The sequence below is a fragment of the Pelodiscus sinensis genome, chromosome 3 (genome assembly GCF_049634645.1).
Source record: "Pelodiscus sinensis isolate JC-2024 chromosome 3, ASM4963464v1, whole genome shotgun sequence".
Lineage (NCBI taxonomy): Eukaryota > Metazoa > Chordata > Testudines > Trionychidae > Pelodiscus > Pelodiscus sinensis.
Genome location: NC_134713.1, coordinates 727,034 through 745,450, shown reverse-complemented (window position 1 = coordinate 745,450; position 18,417 = coordinate 727,034). Strand labels below are relative to the sequence as shown.

The 18,417-nt window shown below is 55.6% G+C and overlaps 1 protein-coding gene across 11 annotated transcripts in view; it reads right to left on the bottom strand.

Moving 5' to 3' along the window:
• Nucleotides 1-18,417, bottom strand: part of DTNB (dystrobrevin beta) — a 318,597-nt gene that overhangs the window by 7,044 nt on the left and 293,136 nt on the right. For all 11 annotated transcript variants that reach the window (XM_075923222.1, XM_075923216.1, XM_075923210.1 and 8 more), the window contains one exon: nucleotides 4,692-4,745. In XM_075923222.1, the coding sequence (XP_075779337.1) occupies nucleotides 4,692-4,745 (54 nt within the window). The remainder of the gene's footprint in view (nucleotides 1-4,691; nucleotides 4,746-18,417) is intronic.

Below are 18,417 nucleotides of genomic sequence, written 5' to 3'. Positions count from 1 at the left end.
GCGGACACGCTCGCTGGAAACGACCATTGCGGGAGCTACGCCTTTGCAAGAAGTTCCTGGTGTAGACAGGCCTTGTGTGTGCTGAAGACTGTTGGGCCTGCAGGGCCGGAGCCACGAGCTGTGAGGCGGCAGCGTGTGCCTTGTGGAGCCTGCAATACCCCTTGTCACACCTCGCTGGAACGCTGCAATCAGGGATCAGGCTGTGGCTGAAGTTAGCACAGTGAAGTGGAAACATGCCGAGTGAGGGCTGCGAAGGGTATTTCCCAAATCAGTGGCTCATTGATCAGGACAAGGAGCGGCGAATGGGTTAGGTGTTCCTAGGAGCCAGCCCGCGGAAGGGGCTACGGCCCCCACAAGAACCTGTCCTTAGGGCACCCATCATGGGAGTCCATCAGCAAGTCGGTATTTCCCCACACGGAGGCTGGCAACAGAGAAAGCCTTCCTGCTTCCTGCACAATCTATGTAAGGGGGGAGCCCCCAGAGATGTCAGGACACCCCAAGATGATGCTGGGACCCTCTGAGCCTGAACAGGGGAAGGGCCAGTCTGGAAAGAGGCTTCTCAGAGTAACGGAGGGCGAGAGACTCCACGGGCCCGTTTCTTAGCACACTGAGCTCAGCTGGCGTGAGATCTGCGTAGTAGCTTTGTTCTGTGCTATTACTTACGCCCATTAAACCCTCCTTTTCACACTCCACCACCTCACTGTGGGTCATTTCCAAGCCCAGAGTAAGGAACTGCTGCCTGGGGGCGGGGGGCGGCCACGCACCTCTCTGCTTACGGGGGCGCACTGCCTGCCCTGCGTTACCCTGTCTGCACAGTTCGGGGGGGCTCTGCCCCTGGGACTGAGCCTTCCCGGAGCGGAGCGGCTCTCAGTGTCTGTGTTGCCCTGCTGGGGGCTGCAGCCCCATCTCTGCGTCAGCGCAGGAGGCGACCGGCGGGCCTGGCTCAGAGCACCGGGCTGCCCAGGAAGGTTGGCTTGTGGAGTTTCTCCACAGCAAGCGACAGGCACAAGGGGATCTCTGGGAGCCAGCCTGCCAGATTACCTCCTCCACCTTTTCTCTCCTGGCAGCCCAGCGAGCCAGGAAGGACGGGGGATCTGTCGACTCACGCACTAGCCACGGGCACACTGTGTACAAACTGGGCGGAATGTACCTGGGGGCACGATGGTAACTGGCATGCTAGACGGTCACAGCTTACACAGAGCGGCGTGTAGGCCACAAGAAGCAGGTTAATGCTGATTAAACTGAAAGGCTGCGGACTCCAACTCCTGCTTACAGTTCCCAGGATCCTCCGACTCCCTCTCCCCCCTCGCTCCCACGCAAGGCACATCTGGAAAAGGGAGCGAACAGCTGCTGAACATCCACAATATCTAATCAAGGAGGAAGATTCCAGGGCTAAGCGTCTTGTGTGATTTAAAGCCAACATGACGCTACCTTCAAAAATGGTGATTTCCCTCAAGTCAGACGTGTTTTGGTTAGTAAAAGAAACCCCCGAGGCCCAAACAAGCTTTTCATTTCAGCCAATCAGGGGAAGCCCCGAAGGATTCAGAGAAGCCCCAAACATCTGGTTGCTCCTGTAACCCTAAAGCCCCCATAAGCCCAACTGGAAGAGGGTTCGCTGTTCTGTACCAGGACTTGCAGCGCACTGTTCACCTGCTTTCATGGCTTTCACCCAAAAGTGCCTGGAGGGTGTCACGCGAAAGCCCAAGACACACAGGTTACTAATACTACTGGGAAGCCTACGTACTGCCACGGCCCGAGGAAACGTGCCTAGAAATCATGCTTTAACGTCTGTGCCGAGGCAGAGCCGACAAACAGGCCTCACAAAAGCGCAGCTCTCCAGCTACCCGTCTCTGGTTTCAATTAAGCTCTGCACAGATGACGCACAGCAAGCCCAATTCACATGTAAAGCCAACAGGCAAAAACAGGTGGATGGGGGAGGTGAACTCCCCATGTGAGCCCCCCAGAGTCTGACCCTCAGGGAGCCATCCTGACTCTGGCAACACAGAACTGACTTTGGCAAATGCAATGGAAAGCAAGAGCCATGCCACGGAGGACCCCTTTGGCAGATGGGGATGGAGCTGAGGGACGGAATGGAAAGCAGCACACTGCAGGAGGACTCTGAGGGAGAGAGACTGCGTTCGACTAGGGTTGTAGCCTAGTAAGTCTTAGGCCTGGCCTCCATTAGCAAATTCGGTCTGTTTAACTAAGTAGTCAGGTATGTGAAAAATCCACCCCCTGGGCAGCGCAATGAAGTTGCCCTACTACCCTGTGTAGAATTCTTCCATCGGCCTGGGCACTGCCTCTCAGGGAGGTGAATTACCGACACCCCTGGATTACTCGTCCCACCGTCGCCAGTAACACCTGCACTGAGGTGCTACAGCTGTGCAGGGGCCTGTGCCCGTCCGAAGGGTAGAAAACCCTTCATCTCCAGAACGAGATTTGACTGCTGCTGTATTCGGAGCTCTGGGTTTCACTCTCTTACTCAGCACGAGCTTGAATCTGTCTGCGTCAGGAAATACAGCTGGGTTTACTAGAGACAGAGTGCAGTGCTGTGTTGGCCAAGTGTGACGCCTGAATCATAACCTTCCGGGTGTGCGCCTCCTTGGCTGGCCGCTCGCCTGGTCATTTCTGAGCGCCCAGCGACAGGCTGTTACAGGGGAACGCTCTTCAAAAGAGTGTGGGGATTTGGGTGCCCTCAAGGTAACCTGCACAGCAAGCTAGGCCTGGCAGAGTCCCGAGGAACATGTCTGAGTGTTGCAGGCTGGTGCTGTACAGAGCTACCACACTGGAGCGGGGCGGGAGGGGTAACAAGGCACAATCGGAGCTGCCTGAGAACGGGGAACGCCTTCTCAGAGCCTCTTGGGGCTGACGGGTGTGTGAGAACAGCCCTTCCCTCCCAGCCAGAAGCAGGCAGTGACAAGGTGCCAGGAACGATAAAGAATAAAAGTCCAACTTGGGCAAAGCTCAGCAGTGGTGAGACTGTGATTGGGGGGGGCTGTACACACTTGTGGCCCTGGGCCCGCTCCGGTCGGGCAGTCACTGGTGGCCGTGTTGGGCTGGGGTGACCCCTGCTGCCCATGCTGCTCTGCAGAGATTGGGGGTGTCTCTGGGCACAGTCCGGGGGGAGTCCCTGAGGGGGGCACATAGGCCATGGCCCAGCAACTCACACCTGGCCAGGGGAAGGGGCTTGAAGAGAGGATGGGGTGTGGCTACATGGGGGGATGAGTGACGGTGGCTGGGAGAAGGGGCGGGCTTAGTGTGGGGAAGCCTGGAGGAAGCAGACGAAGACCAGTATTGGGGGTTTAGGGGCCTGTGAACCCCACCCCACAAGGGAACTAGGGCTCTGCCCATCCTCCTGGGTCAACATTGAGCTTGTGCTGGGCTGGATCTCGGAGAAGCAACAAACCTTCTGTTCCACTGGCCGGCGGCGAGTCCCCTCTGGCTGCGGATGGGGTGCAGGGTCGGGGTCCCCGACGCGCCGTCACAGAGACACAAGTGTTTGGACTTACTCTTGTCCAATCCACATCTCTGTCCCTTACTCTACAGCGCGGGAACGTGAGCAAGCAGCTCCACATGCAGATCAGGGCTGCACCGCGGGCACAGCCTCAACTACGTCTCCACCTGCCGCGCCGGGACCCATTTTCTGGCCCGTTTAGTGGGTCTAGTGCGGACCCACTAAATCCGCCGCCGAGGGTGCCCCCGGTCAGCGCTAGCTGGCCAGGAGTAAGGGAAGCCGACGGGAGCATTTGCTCTCATCGAGCTGCTGTGGGGACGGCGCCGAGCTCGGCTTACGGTAACGTTATTCGCAGAGCCGGGGTTGCGGGCCTTACGCCGACCTTCCGGGTCGAGAACAGACCCGGAGTCAGTGACTCTCCGGTCCTTTCCTGACAATGGAGAAGCGGGGGTGGCAGCACCATAACCCAAGGCCACACCAGGACAAGGGGGTTTCTGGTCAGTAATCTGAGGGGGGGACGGGCGAGCCCCCAAACTGACTGCTATTCCACCCCACACGCTCCGCTGGGCGCTCTCTGCGCCGAGCCCCTGCCCAGGAGCTGGCGAGTTCACCCGCACAACAGTGGCCCATGTTACTTCCCAGCCTCTCACACCACAGGAAGAGCTGGGGGGGGGGGTTGTATTTTCTACACTTAGAGCCGCGGGACTGGAGATGGGAAGGGAGCTATTGGAAGGCCCCACTCTGCCACCTGTGCAGAATGCTGCAGAGTCCTGTGTTCAGACACGTCCTAAATGCCTCAGCCAACAAGGCTTCTGCGCTTCCCCTCATGGGCAGCAGCGCTTCCCCCACCGCTCGGCCTCCATGCCCTATTCTCAACCTCACACAAGTCGCTCTCATCCCTCTCGTGCCCTCAGGGCAGCCCCCCCGCTGCCCGCCCCCTGGGCGTGGCCAGCTGCAGACAGACAATACGGAAACACCCGTGTCCCGGGGCCTCGGAACCCGCAGCGCGGCCAGGTCCCAAGCCCAGGCAGAAAAGGAAAGGAAACGTTTCATGTGGCCGACAGGAGCAGAGAGAAGCCTGCTGGGCCCAGCTGGGTGTCTGGGGCAGGTGTCCCTTACACTGCCTCACTCCAAGCTGGTCCAAGGCCTCTGCGGCGCTGGGTCACGGCTGCGGGGAATTGCAGACAGGCACAGAGCGACATGGGGGAAAGCACAGGCAGCTAAGCTCTCCTTTTACCTCTGTCCTTCCCATTCGGCAGCTTTTCCTCTTCATCGTCGGCTCCTTCCTCGGCTTCAAAAAAAAAAAAAACACACGTCAGACACGGGTAGGGGACGAGGCTCTAGAAGGGGCTTTGCTGCAGGCGGGAGGCTGCTACACGGGCGTCCGAGCCTCGCACTGGAGGGGGAAAGGGCTGGGCTGGAGTGGGAACTGCAGAGCGACCATGCTGGAACTCTTTCATGGTGCCGTGGCAGGTCCACCGGCCCCAGTGTGTGCGCCGTATTCCGACGGCCTTACTGACCCCCATTTCCACCTTCCCCCCAGCCGGGGCGGTGCCTGAGGTCGTGCCGGGCCCCATGGAGCGGGGACCCAACGGCCTTCAAAGAGACTCAGCGACAGAACTCAAACATGGGACACGGGCACTGGGGCAAACCCAGAGCACAAGGGTGCTTTACCTGCTTGGGAACCCCTTGCTTTTGGGATGTCCCCCCTGCCCAGGCGGGCACTGCCTGTCACTGCGAGCTGGAGACTGTTGCCACCCACTGAGACAGCACACATGCCGTCCATCTCCTCCTGGCCCTTCCTGGAGCTACACTACGGTGGTGCCCCTAGCCCTGCTCAGCAATGCCCCAACACACTGGGGGCTCTGGGCAGGGAGCCGTGTAGACTCTGCTCTGGAGAAGATGAAGGAGACTGAAGAGGTGGATGATGCCGGCAATGGACCTGGCTGTGAGAGAACAGTCTGCATTGGCCAAAGGGAGACATGGACCCCATGAGAAGGTCACTGCGCATTCGGCCATGACAGGCCAGAGGGGAGCACTGATGGTGACACGCCAAAGGAATTTCCTGAGGTTGGGTAACAGATACTGCAGAAGCGGCGAGGAGTCCTGGGGCACCTCATACACTAACCCAAGTGCTGGAGCATAAGCGTTCGTGGGCAAAGACCCACTTCGTCAGATGGCCCACGAACGCTTATGCTCCTACACTTCGGTTAGTCTATAACGTGCCACAGGACTCCTCGTCGCTTTTGCAGATTCAGACGAACAGGGCGACCCCTCTGATGCTTGACAGTGATACTGCAATTTGTGTCTAGAAGATGAGGTGGGAAAAGCTGAAGAACCCAAGGCTTTCTTTGCCTCTGTCTTCACGGACAAGGGCAGCTCCCAGACAATGCACTAGGCAGCGCAGTACGGGGAGGAGGTGGGCAGCCCTCGGTGGCAGGGTTGTCAGGTGTCCGGTATTGACCCGGATAGTCAGGTATTTTTGCCTCCTGTCTGGTAAAAACATTCAGAAAATACCGGACACCTAAAATGTCCAGAACTTGCTAATTTTTTTTCCCTGCCAGGAGGCAAAAATACTGCACATCTGGCAACCCTACACACACGGAGCAAACGGGCCCAGCCTCCCTCCCCCGCCCACCCCGCTTACCTGGTTCTGCAGGGGAGCTGTCTTCTGGCTCAGAGTAGGAAAACAAGATGGCTGCCAGCTGCCTGTTAAAGCCAAAAAGCCTCAAAGGCATTTCTTAAAGGGGCCATGCTGTTTTTTTAATTTTTTTTTTTGTTTAATAACTCTCAGGGTCCTTTTTTTTTCCCCCTCAACAACTTTTTTGGTCTCCCCCCTTTTTTTTTCCAACAGAATTTTTTCCCCAGTGGGTTTTTTTTGGGGGAGAGGGGTGTTCGATATTTTTGGTTAAACCATCTGGCAACCCTACTCGGTGGGCAAAGAACAGGCTAAGAAAAGCTAGACATACATGAAATCTGGACTCATAGATTTGTGTATCCGAGGGTGCTGAGGGAGTTGGCTGACGTCATTGCAGAGCATTTGGCCATTATCTCTGAAAACTTGTGGAGATTGGGAGAGATCCCGGATGATTAGAAAAAGGCAAATGTAGTGCCCATCTTTAAAAAAGGGAAGAAGGACAATCCAGGGAACTACAGACCAATCAACCTTACCTCAGTCCCCAGAAAAATCATGGAGGGGATCCTCAAGGAATCCATTTGGAAACACTTGGAAGAGGGGAAAGTGATCAGGAATAGTCAACATGGATTCACAAAGGGCAAGTCCTGCCTGACCAATCTGATTAGCTTCTATGATGAGGTAACTGGCTCGGTGGACATGGGGAAGTCAGTGGATGTGATATACCTTGACTTTAGCAAGGCTTTTGATACGGTCTCCCACAATATTCTTGCCAGCAAGTTAAGGGAATGTGGATTGGATAAATGGACTGTAAGATGGACAGAAAGATGGCTAGACTGTTGGGTCCAACGGGTAGTGATCAATGGCTCGGTGTCAGGTTGGCGGTCAGTTTCAAGTGGAGTGCCCCCAGGATCAGTTCTGGGACTGGTTTTGTTCAACATCTGTATTAATGACCTGAATTAGGGGATGGGTTGCACCTTCAGCAAGTTTGCAGATGACACTCAGCTAGGGGGAGAGGTAGATATGCTGGAGGGCAGGGATAGGGGCCAGAGTGACCTATACAAATTGGAGGATTGGGCCAAAAGAAATCTGAGGAGGTTCAAAAAGGAGAACAGCAGAGTCCTGCCCTTGGGCGGAAGAATCCCAAGCATTGTTACAGGCTGGGGATCGACTGGCTGAGCAGCAGTTCTGCAGAAAAGGACCTGGGGATTGCAGTGGATGAGAAGCTGGAGATGAGTCACCAGGGCGCCCTTGTAGCCAAGAAGGCTAATGGCATATTAGGTTGCATTAGGAGGAGCATTGCCAGCAGATCCAGAGAAGTGATTATTCCCCTTTATTTGGCACTGGTGTGGCCACATCTGGAGTATTGTGTCCAGTTCTGGGCCCCCCACTACAATAAGGATGTGGACGCATTGGAGAGGATCCAGCAGAGGGCGACCAAAATGATTAGGGGCCGGAGCATATGACCTATGAGTAGAGGCTGAGGGATTTGGTTTGTTTGGTCTGCAGAAGCGAAGAGTGAGGGGGGATTTGAGAGCAGCATTCAACTTCCTGAAGGGAGGTTCCAAAGAGGCTGGAGAGAGGCTGTTCGCAGTGGTGGAAGATGGCAGAACAAGGAGCAATGGGCTCAAGTTGCAGTGGGGAAGGTCTAGGTTGGATATTAGGAAAAGCGATTTCCCTAGGCGGGGGGGAAGCCCTGGGCTGGGTTCCCTGGGGAGGGGGTGGAATCTCTATCCCTAGAGGTTTTTAAGTCTTGGCTTGACAAAGCCCTGGCTGGGCTGATTGGTTGGTCCTGCTTGGGGCAGGGGGCTGGACTCGATGACTCCCTGAGGTCTCTGCCAGCCCTAGGAGTCTATGATTCTAAGACCAAGGGCAGCCAACCAACCCTTGCCATCTAGAGCATGGAGGACTGAAGCTATGGTAACCCTGTGGAATCTCACTTGCTTGATGAACTTGCTGAGAGCCCAGAGGTCTAGAACAGCCTTAGCTTTGCTTTAATGTTTGGGGATCAGGGAAAAGAGTGAGGGAACTTACTCTGTGAGCTCTCGGGTGAGGCAAGCCTGACCCTCCTGAGAGAGCACAGACTCATGAGATGGGTCCCTGAAAAAGAAGAGAGCAGGAGCGTAGGGAAGAGGAGGTGGAAACAAATTGGACTAAATATCCCAGATCCAGAGCATCGAAGACACAGTCGTCTAAAGATATTTGCTCCCAAAGGCTGAGGAAGTGGCTAATCTGTTTTCAATCTGGGAAGGGCCGGGTAGATCCAACCTGAGAAGGGCCGGGTAGATCCAGTCCGGGAAGGGCCGGGTAGATCCAACCTGAGAAGGGCCGGGTAGATCCAACCTGAGAAGGGCCGGGTAGATCCAACCTAGGAAGGGCCGGGTAGATCCAACCTGGGAAGGGCCGGGTAGATCCAGTCTGGGAAGGGCCGGGTAGATCCAGTCCGGGAAGGGCCGGGTAGATCCAACCTGGGAAGGGCTGGGTAGATCCAGTCTGGGAAGGGCCGGGTAGATCCAACCTAGGAAGGGCCGGGTAGATCCAACCTGGGAAGGGCCGGGTAGATCAGTGCTGGTTGCTGAGGATGTCCTTGGAAAACAGGCCCTAAGGTTGTTTCCTGCAGAAGGCTGAGGGAACGATTCGCTGGTGGCAATGTTAAATGACCTTCTTGTCTGAAACTTCTGTCCCCTAGAGGCACAATATCACCGAGGAGAACGAGGTGACAGTAGTTCTTGTTCGTGACAGTAATCTGAATGCTGCTGGAGGGCCTGGTACTAACACTTCCTGGAGGGAGGAAGGAAATAAACCCCAGAGAACAGAGCCTCATGTCCAAACCTTCAAAAGGGTAACTCCTCCTCGGTCTCAGAAAACGCACACTGCAGCAAAGGGCAGACTTCCAGGGCTGTGCTGGATACCAGGGGCTATCCTGGAACGAAACAGCCAAGATTCCTTGCTCTTGAAGACTGCAGTGGTCACTGTGCTGGAAGGATCAGCCATTCGCTTGAGTCGCATGTAGCGAGGTCTTGCTGCAAGTGAGCACGCGGCCAAGCAAATTCACACTTCTCTGCAGTTCCCGGCAATGCGAGTTTAGGCATCACTTGCCGCTCCGAGAGCTGGCTTGTTATTCAGCCTGGAGAGAAGCAGTAGGGCACGTTATTCCCACGGCATCCAGTCTCAGGTTCTGTTTCCTTGGGGTAGATTACAGCATCCTTGCGGTGCCCTCTCATTAACTGCGTGACAGTCCATAAGTTGGGTGTGGCCGTGAGCAGACGCTCTCCGGCTCCTAGGAAGCGACAGGACACTGTTGGGCTGTTCACTTGGCTACTGGGGCTAGCAGAGCTGGCCCGTGCCACACAGATCTGGCTGCTGGTAAGAAGGCCTGTGTCAGAACCTGGGGACTAGCGCCCACACCTGCAGCCAGTAGCGGGGTGCCCGGAAGCCCGGGAACACTGTGGGGAGTAGAGGGCCACAGGCAGCACTGCCCCCTCATGGGACAAGTGCCCAAAGTGAACCTTCGGGGTTGCCTCAGGAAGGTGTGTGGGCAACTTACCAGACTGCTCTGCGGCAAACCCGGACTTTGCTTTGTCTCCTGATATCCAGGCTTCAACACCAGCCTGCTTTCAACTCTGTCTCCTGAGTCCAGCCCGGTGCTTCCTTGGGTCTCCGGTCTGACACACCAGCCTGACGCTACCCCCGACACCCGCCCCTCGTGGTTCTAGCCCGGCGTGTGTCTGTCTCCGGTCTGACACACCAGCCTGACGCTACCCCCGACTCCCGCCCCTCGTGGTTCTAGCCCGGCGTGTGTCTGTCTCCGGTCTGACACACCAGCCTGACGCTACCCCCGACACCCGCCCCTCGTGGTTCTAGCCCGGCGTGTGTCTGTCTCCGGTCTGACACACCAGCCTGACGCTACCCCCGACACCCGCCCCTCGTGGTTCTAGCCCGGCGTGTGTCTGTCTCCGGTCTGACACACCAGCCTGACGCTACCCCCGACTCCCGCCCCTCGTGGTTCTAGCCCGGCGTGTGTCTGTCTCCGGTCTGACACACCAGCCTGACGCTACCCCCGACACCCGCCCCTCGTGGTTCTAGCCCGGCGTGTGTCTGTCTCCGGTCTGACACACCAGCCTGACGCTACCCCCGACTCCCGCCCCTCGTGGTTCTAGCCCGGCGTGTGTCTGTCTCCGGTCTGACACACCAGCCTGACGCTACCCCCGACACCCGCCCCTCGTGGTTCTAGCCCGGCGTGTGTCTGTCTCCGGTCTGTCACACCGGCCTGTCGCTACCCGCGACTCCCGCCCCTCGTGGTTCTAGCCCGGCGTGTGTCTGTCTCCGGTCTGTCACACCGGCGTGACGCTACCCCCGACTCCCGCCCCTCGTGGTTCTAGCCGGGCGTGTGTCTGTCTCCGGTCTGTCACACCGGCCTGTCGCTACCCGCGACTCCCGCCCCTCGTGGTTCTAGCCCGGCGTGTGTCTGTCTCCGGTCTGTCACACCGGCCTGACGCTACCCCCGACTCCCGCCCCTCGTGGTTCTAGCCCGGCGTGTGTCTGTCTCCGGTCAGTGACACCGGCCTGACGCTACCCCCGACTCCTGCCCCTCGTGGTTCTAGCTCGGCGTGTGTCTGTCTCTGGTCTGTGACACCGGCCTGACGCTACCCCCGACTCCCGCCCCTCGTGGTTCTAGCCCGGCGTGTGTCTGTCTCCGGTCAGTGACACCGGCCTGACGCTACCCCCGACTCCCGCCCCTCGTGGTTCTAGCCCGGCGTGTGTCTGTCTCTGGTCTGTGACACCGGCCTGACGCTACCCCCGACTCCCGCCCCTCGTGGTTCTAGCCCGGCGTGTGTCTGTCTCCGGTCAGTGACACCGGCGTGACGCTACCCCCGACTCCCGCCCCTCGTGGTTCTAGCCCGGCGTGTGTCTGTCTCCGGTCTGTCACACCGGCCTGTCGCTACCCGCGACTCCCGCCCCTCGTGGTTCTAGCCCGGCGTGTGTCTCTCTCCGGTCAGTGACACCGGCGTGACGCTACCCCCGACTCCCGCCCCTCGTGGTTCTAGCCCGGCGTGTGTCTGTCTCCGGTCAGTGACACCGGCCTGACGCTACCCCCGACTCCCGCCCCTCGTGGTTCTAGCCCGGCGTGTGTCTGTCTCCGGTCAGTGACACCGGCCTGACGCTACCCCCGACTCCCGCCCCTCGTGGTTCTAGCCCGGCGTGTGTCTGTCTCCGGTCAGTGACACCAGCCTGACGCTACCCCCGACTCCCGCCCCTCGTGGTTCTAGCCCGGCGTGTGTCTGTCTCCGGTCTGTGACACCGGCCTGACGCTACCCCCGACTCCCGCCCCTCGTGGTTCTAGCCCGGCGTGTGTCTGTCTCCGGTCAGTGACACCGGCCTGACGCTACCCCCGACTCCCGCCCCTCGTGGTTCTAGCTTGGCGTGTGTCTGTCTCCGGTCTGTGACACCGGCCTGACGCTACCCCCGACTCCCGCCCCTCGTGGTTCTAGCCCGGCGTGTGTCTGTCTCCGGTCAGTGACACCGGCCTGACGCTACCCCCGACTCCCGCCCCTCGTGGTTCTAGCCCGGCGTGTGTCTGTCTCCGGTCAGTGACACCAGCCTGACGCTACCCCCGACTCCCGCCCCTCGTGGTTCTAGCTCGGCGTGTGTCTGTCTCCGGTCTGTGACACCGGCCTGACGCTACCCCCGACTCCCGCCCCTCGTGGTTCTAGCCCGGCGTGTGTCTGTCTCCGGTCAGTGACACCGGCCTGACGCTACCCCCGACTCCCGCCCCTCGTGGTTCTAGCTCGGCGTGTGTCTGTCTCCGGTCTGTGACACCGGCGTGACGCTACCCGCGTCTCCCGCCCCTCGTGGTTCTAGCCCGGCGTGTGTCTGTCTCCGGTCTGTGACACCGGCCTGACGCTACCCCCGACTCCCGCCCCTCGTGCTGTGTAGCTGGGCCCTGAGAGACTAACAACAATATATAGAATCATGAGCTTTTGTGGGTAAGACACTTTGTGAGATGAGTTGGAGTGGAAATAACAGAATGCGAGAGCTATATAACAGCAGAAGTAGTATCTGTCAATTGTAGGACCCGCATTAAGGAAGCTAATGGAATGGGCTGGTGGTGTCCCATTCATAGCTTCTCATGTGAAAATGCAGATAAGGCAGGGGAAACTGGCCTGGTAATGCATTAACCAGTTAATCTCTTTATTCAAGCCCATGGTAACAGTGTCAAATTAGCAGATGAATTCCAGTTCTGCCGTCCCTCTCTCTAACTGGCTAGTGAAATTCCTTTGCAGAAGGTTGGCTACATTCAAATCCCTGACTGAGTGACCAGACAGGTTACAATGTCCCCTCCAGGCTCCTGTCTGTGACCAGTTCTGATGTCGTGTCCATTCAGAGGCTGTCCGGTTTGGCCAACATGCATGCCAGACGGGCACTGCTGGCACTTCCCAGTAGTATGACTGGCACCGCAGACACGGGGTCTGGTCCAGAGGGGGGATCCCCTATCGGTGCTGAGAGGTCAGGATTCAGACCCCACTGATCAGTCTACTCCTGATCCCGAGGATGCTGGTACCCAGGTGGGTTTTGCAGACAGCGCCGAGAGAGAGGAATTTTGGCATGGATCCAGTGTGCAGAAGTGCTCTGTCTGGAGCCTGCCCCTTCATTGGTTCTGGAGCCGAAAGCAAATCTCTGCCCCAAAGTGGGAGACAGCAACGGGCCCGGGAGCTTCACCAACGTCCCGAGTTAGCGGGAACGCCAGGGCTGCTAGCAACGCTAGCCTGAGCTGCCAGCAACTCTTTCCAGTCCATGGCACTGAGAGCAATGCGGCTGGTGTTTCTGGGGATACCTGACTTGAGAGCAGTCCCAAGGATGGCTCTGGAGTCTCTGGCATGGCACTAGGATTCTCCCAATGAGGTCCACAGGGAGGCCCTGCTCTGGATGAAGAGAATAAATCCCTCCTCCATTTCTGGCACTCCCGTCCACTCGGGGAGTCCTCTAGGCGGGATGTGGCAGTGCTGATGGCTTCTTTCCTGCGCTCATGCCCGATCAGAGTCCAGGGGTCTGTCCCCAACGCCCACAGAGGCGGAGGAGACCAGGAAGCTGAGAGGCTAAGGCAGGTCGTACAACCTGGCCAGTAAATGGTGCTGTGGGTGAAGAGCTCTTGCAGTCTGCATCCTCAGCAGAGCAGCAGACACTGCGCCGCTCTCTGAGGAGGATTTTGCCGAGGCACAAGCAGCGTGTGGGTCACTGTGGGGATGGCCAATGCTCCGGAAAGACACAAAGTCCTGAGGGAGCTGTGTTAGTCTGTAACTTTAAAAACAAGGGAGGGTGCTGTGGCCCCTTAGACACTAACAAAATACAGAGAATCACCAGCTTTCAGAATGTGTTTTACCCGCACAGCTCCTGATTCTGCACGTTTTGTTGGTCTCTAAGGTGCCACAGGACTGAACTGGCCAATCTAACACTATGAGAGACTGAATCACAAACCGCGCCGCAGCAGGGAACCACGGAGACACTGGGACTGAAGCCACAGGTGGTAAAAAGGAAATGAAGGGGTTAGGGCAGTGTCGAGAGGAGCCCCAGGAGGTACAGGGCACGCAAGCCATGCTGAGGGGCACTGCGGGGCCAAATCGTCTCCAGTTTGCAGTGCACAAGGGAGCAGAAGACGGGCCTGCACCCACTCCAAGAATAAGATCTGCTCGGGAGGAAATTGGACACCCTTTTATGGAGAAAACTTGACGTTAAGTACTGACATTGGGGAGCCTATGCTGGCGCTCCAGCCCTACTGCCCCTCACCCAACAGATTTTTCTGTGGGTCAGCATCCCCCGACCCAGAAAAGGTTCCCCAGCCCTTCTCTGCTCTGGAGCCTAAGCCTGTGAGTGCTGAGAGACCTCCGCATTCATGGAAGTCATGGGGGGGAGGGGGGAGGGAGCTGTTCCAAGAAACACACGTGCTATGGCTCCCAGGGACAACAAGGACGTGCAAGCTGATGGGGCAAGTGGAATCACAGAAGGGGCCACCAGGCTGTCCAGCCGGATCTCCTGCAAATCACAGCCCCCCCCGACACGGCACCAGAGTATCGGAGCCCCCCAGAGACTAGCTAGTGCATGTCTCAGGGAGGGACCACAGAGCCCCAGAGGCTGCAGTGGCAGGGACATGACTGAGCTGGAGCTAGATAATCCCGAGAGACCTGCATCCACATGCTGCAGAGGAAGCCAAACAGCCCCACAGGCCCTGCCAATCCGGTCTGGGGGGATTCCTTCCCGACTCCATGGAGGGCGATCCGTCAGACCTGAGCATGTGGCAAAGAGCAGCGAGTGGGAGGATGCTCCGTTCCACCGCCGCGCCGACGCCATGATGTGTCCGAGAAAGAAGACCAAAGCCTCCCCAGACTATGCGGGGGTGGCCCTTCCTGAGCCCTGCAGATGGCCAGCTGAAGCCGGCCCCTGACGCATGAGGCTCTAGGGACACAGGACAGACACTGGAAGTGAACTCCAGGCTCACTTTACTGAGCTCCTTATGTTAAGGAGCGTGGGCAGAAGGCAAGTTCCTTTTCCCCGGGGGTGGTCGTCTCCGTACGTAGCTCTTCTAGTAACAAATCTTAGCAGCAGCTCATAGTTACCGCAGGCAGCGATTCCTTCCCCGGGCCCACGTTTTAAAAGACAGGTTCCATTTCCCCAAACCGGAACTTGCTGGTCCGACAACAGCCCTAGTCTGGCAGGACCATGCATGCTCCTGGACCAGAGAGCCCCGGGAGCCTAGTAGCAGGAGGACAATGCAGGAGCAGGGACAGCCTGAAGCAGTGGGAGGGGGCAGGGGCTGCCCTTTAGATTGGGGAGAGTTCCTGCCGCCTTGAAAGAAGCGGTGCTAAATCCATTCCTTGAGAATCCGTCCCAATCCTGCCCATCTATAAAAAGGGAAATAAGAACGACCCAGGAAACTACAGACCAGTTAGTTTAACTTCTGGGCCAGGGAAGATAAATGAGCAAGTAATTAAGGAAATCATCTGCAAACACTTGGGAAGTGGCAAGGTGCTAGGGAACAGCCAGCATGGATGTGAAAAGAACAAATCGTGTCAAACCAATCTGATAGCTTCCTGTGATAGGATAATGAGTCTGGTGGATAAGGGAGAAGCGGTGGATGTGGTATACCTAGACTTTAGTAAGGCATGTGATACGGTCTGGCATGATATTCTTATCAATAAACTAGGCAAATACAACTTAGATGGGGCTACTATAAGGCAGGTACATAACTGGCTGGATAACTGTACTCAGAGAGTAGTTATTAATGGTTCACAATCCTGCTGGAAAGGTATAACAAGTGGGGTTCCACAGGGGTCTGTTCTGGGACCGGCTCTGTTCAATATCTTCATCAACGATTTAGATATTGGTATAGAAAGTATGCTTATTAAGTTTGCAGATGATACCAAGCTGGGAGGGGTTGCAACTAATCTGGAGGACAGGGTCATAATTCAAAATGACCTGGACAAATTGGAGAAATGGTCTGAGGTAAACAGGATGAAGTTTAATAAAGACAAATGCAAAGTGCTCCACTTAGGAAGGAACAATCAGTTTCACACATACAGAATGGGAAGCGACTGTCTGGGAAGGAGCACGGCGGAAAGGGATCTAGGGGTTATAGTGGACCACAAGTTGAATATGAGTCAGCAGCGTGATGCTATTGCAAAGAAAGCCAACATGATTCTAGGATGCATTAACAGGTGTGTTGTGAGCAAGACATGAGAAGTCATTCTTCCGCTCTACTCTGCACTGGTTAGGCCTCAATTGGAGTATTGTGTCTAGTTCTGAGCACCGCATTTCAAGAAAGATGTGGAGAAATTGGAGAGGGTCCGGAGAAGAGCAACAAGAATGATGAAAGGTCGAGAGAACATGACCTATTAGGGAAGACTGAAGCATGGGGTACAGATCACAGCTGGAGGATTCTCTGCATCTTGGGGTCTTCAAAGTATTTGAAGGCTTCAATATCTGAGATATAGGTGAGAGGATTATTCTGGGAAGGGTGGGTGAAATTCTGTGGCCTGCACTGTGCAGGGGGTCAGACTAGATGATCATAATGGTCCCTTCTGACCTTAAAGTCTATGAGTCTATGAATTGGATTTGTTTAGTTTAGAAAAGAGAAGATTGAGGGGGGACATGAGAGCCGTTTTCAGGTATCTAAAAGGGTGTCATAAGGAGGAGAGAGAAAACTTGTTCATCTTGGCCTCTGAGGATAGAACAAGAAGCAATGGGCTTAAACTGCAGCAAGGGAGGTTTAGGTTGGACATTAGGAAAAAGTTCCTAACTGGCAGGGTGGTCAAACACTGGAATAAACTGCCCAGAGAGGTTGTGGAATCCCCATCTGTGGAGATATTTAAGAGTAGGTTAGATAAATGTCTATCTGGGATGGTCTAGACAGTATTTGGTCCTGCCATGAGGGAAGGGGACTGGATTCGATGACCTCTCGAGGTCCCTTCCAGTCCTAGTATTCTATGATGCTATGCCGGGGCTCCAGCAGCTGCACTGGCTTCAGTATGTTTCCGGGCACAATTCAAGACCTTGGTTGTGATCTATAAAGCCCTAAATGGGTTGGGACTGGGGTATTTGAAAGACCATCTCCTCCTGTAAGGCTGCCTGGGGACTGAGGTCAGCTGCAGAGGCTCTGCTCTGTGTTCTTCCACTTATGGAGGTAAGGCTGACATACACCCCAAATTAAAAAACACAGTAAGAGAACCAAAAAAGTGCCACTGTGGCTTAACAACCAAGTGACAGATAAAAAGACATCCCTTAAAAAGTGGGAGTCAAATATTAGTGAGGAAAATAGAAAGGAGCATAAACTGTCAAATTAAATGTAAAACAAGAAAAGCCAAAAAGGAGTTAGGACAACAGCTAGCCAAAAACTCAAAACGTAATAGCAAAATGTTGTTTAAGTACATCAGAAGCAAGAAGCCATCTAACCAACCAGGGGGGCCCTTGGATGATCGAGATGCTAAAGGCGCACTCAAAGATGATAAAGTCATTGCAGAGAAACTAAATGAATTCTTTGTTTCAGTCTTCACGGCTGAGGATATTGGGGAGATTCCCAACCTGACTCATCCTTTGTAAGTGACAAATCGGAGGAATTGTCCCAGATTAAGGTGTCATTACAGGAGGTTTTAGAAAAAAATGATAAATTTAATAGTAACAAGTCACCAGGACCAGATGGCATCACCCAAGAGTCTGAAAGAACTCAAATGTGAAATTGCGGAACTATTAACTGTGGTTTGTAACTGTCACGTTACCGAATTGGAAGGAAGCAGCCAGATCACTGCTGCACCCATTGATGGGGGTGTTGGCCCCAAAAATAGTATAAAAGGGGGCCATGTGGAGTGTTGAATAGAAGCTCACTGTCTGCTAATCCTGTGTACGCTGGTCATGTGATTGTATAATGTCTGTGTATGTAGGTAGGAATCTGTAATCTGTGTGGATACTGAATATTTCTCTGCATGTGGTTGAGCATTGGGAAGAGCCCGGCCTATGGATATGCTAATTAACGAGGCCCTGTGGGACAATGGCACTCAATGGGCCAAGGACACACCTAAAGACTGAGGGCTGCCAGCAGGGAGCACAGGGATAGGCCGCTGGCCAGGTGACCTGCTGCAGCCAAGAAGAGGCCAGGAAGGAGGTATAAAGAGGCCATTTGGTGGACTCCATTTTTTGTACTCAGCTCAGCACTTCATCCCAGAGGCAGCAGTGCAGGGATCGAAGAGCCAGGAAGAACTGTGGACCCATCCTGATCCTAGGATGTGCAACAAGGACTTTTGAGTCAGCAGCTGTAACATCTCTGCTAGAGCCTGCATCGAGGACTGGGAGATTCGGTGCATGTAACGTACTATCCTTTAACAACCTCACTCTCATGCTTTTCTTTCTTGTGGTAATAAACCTTTAGTAGTTAGATGCTAAAGGATTGGCTCAGCGTGATTTGTGGGTAAGGTCCAGAGGGTAAATTGACCAGGGATCTGCGGCTGGTTTCTTGGAACTTGTTCGGGGTAGGTGGGATTGGGTTCTAAGACCTCCCACCTGTGTATGAGGCCCGGGGCCATCTGGGGCACGGATATTGCTGGGGCATCGGAGGGGTTTTGTTCGTGAGGCTTCAGGCAGGCTGCTGAAGCGCTCTGTGGGACTGGCTTGCGGCCTGTTTGGAGAGGTATCCAGTCTGGGGGCTGTAAGGAGCCCTGGATTTGAGCAATTTGCCATGAGCGGACGCCCTCAGCTGTGCCCAGACACGGCCTGGTCCGTCACAGTAACCTAGATCAGCTTCTGTACCTAATGACTGGAAGATAGTTAATGTGATATGAATATT